The sequence below is a fragment of the Quercus lobata genome, chromosome 4 (genome assembly GCF_001633185.2).
Source record: "Quercus lobata isolate SW786 chromosome 4, ValleyOak3.0 Primary Assembly, whole genome shotgun sequence".
Classification (NCBI taxonomy): Eukaryota; Viridiplantae; Streptophyta; class Magnoliopsida; order Fagales; family Fagaceae; genus Quercus; species Quercus lobata.
The window spans coordinates 36,001,690-36,005,460 of NC_044907.1; the positions used below are offsets into that span (position 1 = coordinate 36,001,690).

Genomic DNA, 3,771 nt, shown 5'->3' on the forward strand with positions numbered 1-3,771 from the left:
AGGACCCGATCATTAGGCCAATCTTACTGTACTAGATCCTAAGTTTTAGGGTAGTAGCTGGAGTTGTATCATGAACTTCAAGATAAATAAGCTTTTCTTGGTTGACTCAATTAACAATAACATAACTGATATATAGTTAGACTGAAACAAGATCCATTGAGTTTCAGTACCAAAAAAAGAAAAAAGAAAAGGGCATAACTAAAAAAAAAATACTAACTTATTTTTAAATTATTTACATTGTTAGTCAATCTCATATGCACCTTCCTTAAATATTATCCCGTTTTAGTGTTTAATTATTTTTTTTATAGGATAATATATATAATTAGAGAAATGAAAGAAAGGTTAGCCCAGAATTGGTTAGTGATAACTATTATAAGAGTTATAATTAGCTTATAACATTTATATTTTGTGTGGAAAAACAACTTGAACCAACCGACAAATAAGGAGAAGCATGGGTTTAGCTTTCTTGGCTTGGAATTGAAGGGATATGAATAGGTACGGCAGTTAGAACCACTCCCTTTTCCTTTCACTCACTTCCTCACTCTGCCTCTCTCCCATAATACAAAACACAACACACACAAACACACGTACAGACACACTATACGTACGGACCCCCTTTACTCTCTCACACTCACACTGAGCGTACGGACCTCCTCTGGTTGCTTTGACCGGCGGCGCCACCACCACAAAATAAGAATAAGTCTTAGAAAAACTCTCTCACCCTCTCACCTTCCCACCACTTGTCACACCACACTCTCTCTAGCTATAAGCTCTTCAAGAACTCTCCATCTCTCTCTCTCATCCACAAATTAACCACAACCAATACTCCAACTAAAAACTAGGACTTAGAGACTCCCTTAATTTTCACCATACAACCCCCCAACAACTTCCACTACAAGAACAAACTCCACCCCTTTTCATCTCTTTCATTCTTATCCAACATTTTTTTTCTCTCTCTTTCTTTCTTTCTTTCTTTCTTACTCTCTCACAATTTTTTTTTTCTTTTTTTTAATTGTTGTATGGCTTTGATTGTGGATCAACAATCAAACTTCAAACACTTTTGTAAAATTTGCAAGAAAGGTTTTGGTTGTGGAAGAGCACTAGGAGGGCACATGAGGGCACATGGAATAGGCGACGAGAGTGTCCACATTGATGATGAAGACCCAGCTAGTGATTGGGAAGACAAGCTTGGTGGCAATGTTCCTGCTAGCAACAAGCGCATGTATGCATTGAGAACCAACCCGAATCGGCTAAAGAGTTGTAGAGTTTGTGAAAATTGTGGTAAGGAGTTCTTGTCATGGAAGTCTTTTCTTGAACATGGTAAATGTACCTCTGAAGATGCTGAGTCCTTAGTTTCATCCCCGGGTTCTGATGGTGATGATGGCAATGGAAAAAGAGGGTGTGGTTGGTCTAAAAGAAAAAGATCAATGAGAGCTAAAGTGGGCAATTTCAATAACTCCAATTGCCCTTCTAGCGAGGAAGAAGACCTTGCAAATTGCTTAATGATGTTATCAAACGCAAATGTTGATAACATGGTGGTTGAGGCTGAGGAGTCTTGTGCATCAGCTAGTAAAGAAGAAGAACGAAGAAACACCCCCATGAATTTCATTCCTCCAATTTCATATAAGGTTCCTCTAGATGACAACGATGACATCCTCGACATCAACATCATCAACGAAAACAACAACAACAACAACAACAAGAACAAAGGTGTGGCTAAAGGTTTGTTTGAGTGCAAAGCATGCAAGAAAGTTTTCAATTCCCACCAAGCATTAGGTGGTCATAGAGCTAGTCACAAAAAAGTTAAAGGTTGTTACGCTGCACGTCTCGACCACATTGAAGATAGTCTAGCCGATGATGATGTGATCTCACACGAAGAATTTTTCCCAACAAAATCGAACTCAACCTTTCAACAACTCGATCATCAAGGTTCTAACACACCATTGGCATCGACATCCAAGAGAAAATCAAAGGTGCATGAATGTTCAATATGTCACCGTGTTTTCTCATCTGGGCAAGCACTAGGTGGACATAAGAGGTGCCATTGGATCACATCCAATGGACCTGACTCTTCTGCACTATCTAAGTTTCATCAATTTCCAGACCAGTTGGAGCCAATTATTCAAAAGCCCAAGTTCGATAATTCATCAGAGTTGCTCGATCTCAAGCTCGATCTTAACCTTCCTGCACCAGTTGATGATGTTACTGGAGTTCGACATGACCAAATTATTAACCCTACTAGCTTTGGAGTTTCTACAGATATTTTTTTACAGTCTTGGATAGCTGCAAAGGAAAATGAAGATAATAATCACCACCACCACCATCACCACCACCTCCAAAATGTCGACATTGACAACAACGATAACAATAGCATCATCATCATCAACAACAGCAGCAACAACAACAACAACATCAATAACAACAACAATAATAACAACAATAGTAGTTGTTCAATGCAAAATGTGGAGGATGAAGCAGACAGTAAGGTGAAATTAGCTAAGCTAAGTGAGTTAAAGGACATGAACATGAGTGGAGGTTCCTCACCATGGTTGCAAGTGGGGATTGGTTCAACTACTGATGATGTGGCTGCTAACCCATAAAATTTTTTGAAAGCAAAGTGACCATCATCTTCTCAGTAATTATTTCATTTCCCATTCCTTTCTTTTTTTGGTTAGTTTTTGTATTTAAGATTTAAGAAACTGTAAGTATATAAACTCAAACAGGCCAGTAATTATTATTATTATTATTATTTTTTTTTTCCTTTTATTAATTTACTCCTTTCTCATTGTAAATTTTGGTGAGTCCACGGGAACTCACATTTATAATGCATACATTTATTATCAATAAATACAAATTTTATGATTCACTTTCTTTTCTCTTCTCCGACACTCTCATAGATATTGGATGGAAAAAGGTGAACAGTTTTTTCACTAGTGACTAGTGAGCTAGCCCTCCCCACTAGAAAACCAGTTTATCTAATTTTTATTTTTTTCTTAATAGAGACATGATGGAATTTGAAATCTGTGAGCATTGGGTTGTTATTATCACGTCAAAATATTAATAAACTTTTTTAATTGTGGGATTTGAATTCAAATCCCTTAATATAGAATATGTAATTTTATCAGTCCAGCTAATATTATTCATGACAAGAATTATGTAACTCAATCGTCACTTACTTCTTCTTTTTATAGTGAAAATGTCTAAGGTTAAAATTCTTCTGTTTCTATTATTAAAACTATCGAAAGTTTAAAAATGGCATCCAAATTAGCATCTAGAATCTAATAGTAGTAGTATGCTAAGTGTAAAAGCTAAGGCAGGTAGTTATGGCAGTTAAAACGTTGACTGACTAATAGTTAAGCTGAGCTGTGGATGTGCATAGAAGAAGCCGTGCTTGACAATTGTCCAGTGAAGCTAAGTTGTCTACTCATGTTTCTCGCACAACCATGATTTGTTCTTTAATTAGTTCTTACCATTTGTTTTTTGCAGATTTGTTATTTCTTCGTACAAAACCTTAAGCACAAAACTTTCTAAAAAAAAAACCTTAAGCACAAAAAGGTTGGCTAATCGTTGACCTAGTGAGAGATAAGAACAGTTTAACCGTACATGAACACACACGAGTATGAGAGAAAGCTAAAGCCAGCAATTTCTACGCTGTCCTTAGTCTCCATCTTGAAAAATTTTTTGTATCAGATTTTCTTGGTTAATTTCCGTCATTTATATCGTATATTAAGGACATGTTTTATGCAGATGTTTTTTATGAATGAATTAACG

At 36.4% G+C, this 3,771-nt stretch overlaps 1 protein-coding gene across 1 annotated transcript; it reads left to right on the forward strand.

Moving 5' to 3' along the window:
• The first annotated feature begins 819 nt into the window (after nucleotides 1-819).
• Nucleotides 820-2,719, forward strand: LOC115987825 (zinc finger protein ZAT4-like). Its single transcript, XM_031111430.1, has one exon. The coding sequence runs from the start codon at nucleotides 1,020-1,022 to the stop codon at nucleotides 2,598-2,600; it is 1,581 nt and encodes a 526-aa protein (XP_030967290.1). The 5' UTR covers nucleotides 820-1,019; the 3' UTR covers nucleotides 2,601-2,719.
• Nucleotides 2,720-3,771: the final 1,052 nt, after the last annotated feature.

Bases quoted from the DNA above. Each gene is read 5' to 3' on its own strand.
- LOC115987825 (XM_031111430.1), top strand. From the start codon at position 1,020: ATGGCTTTGATTGTGGATCAACAATCAAACTTCAAACACTTTTGTAAA.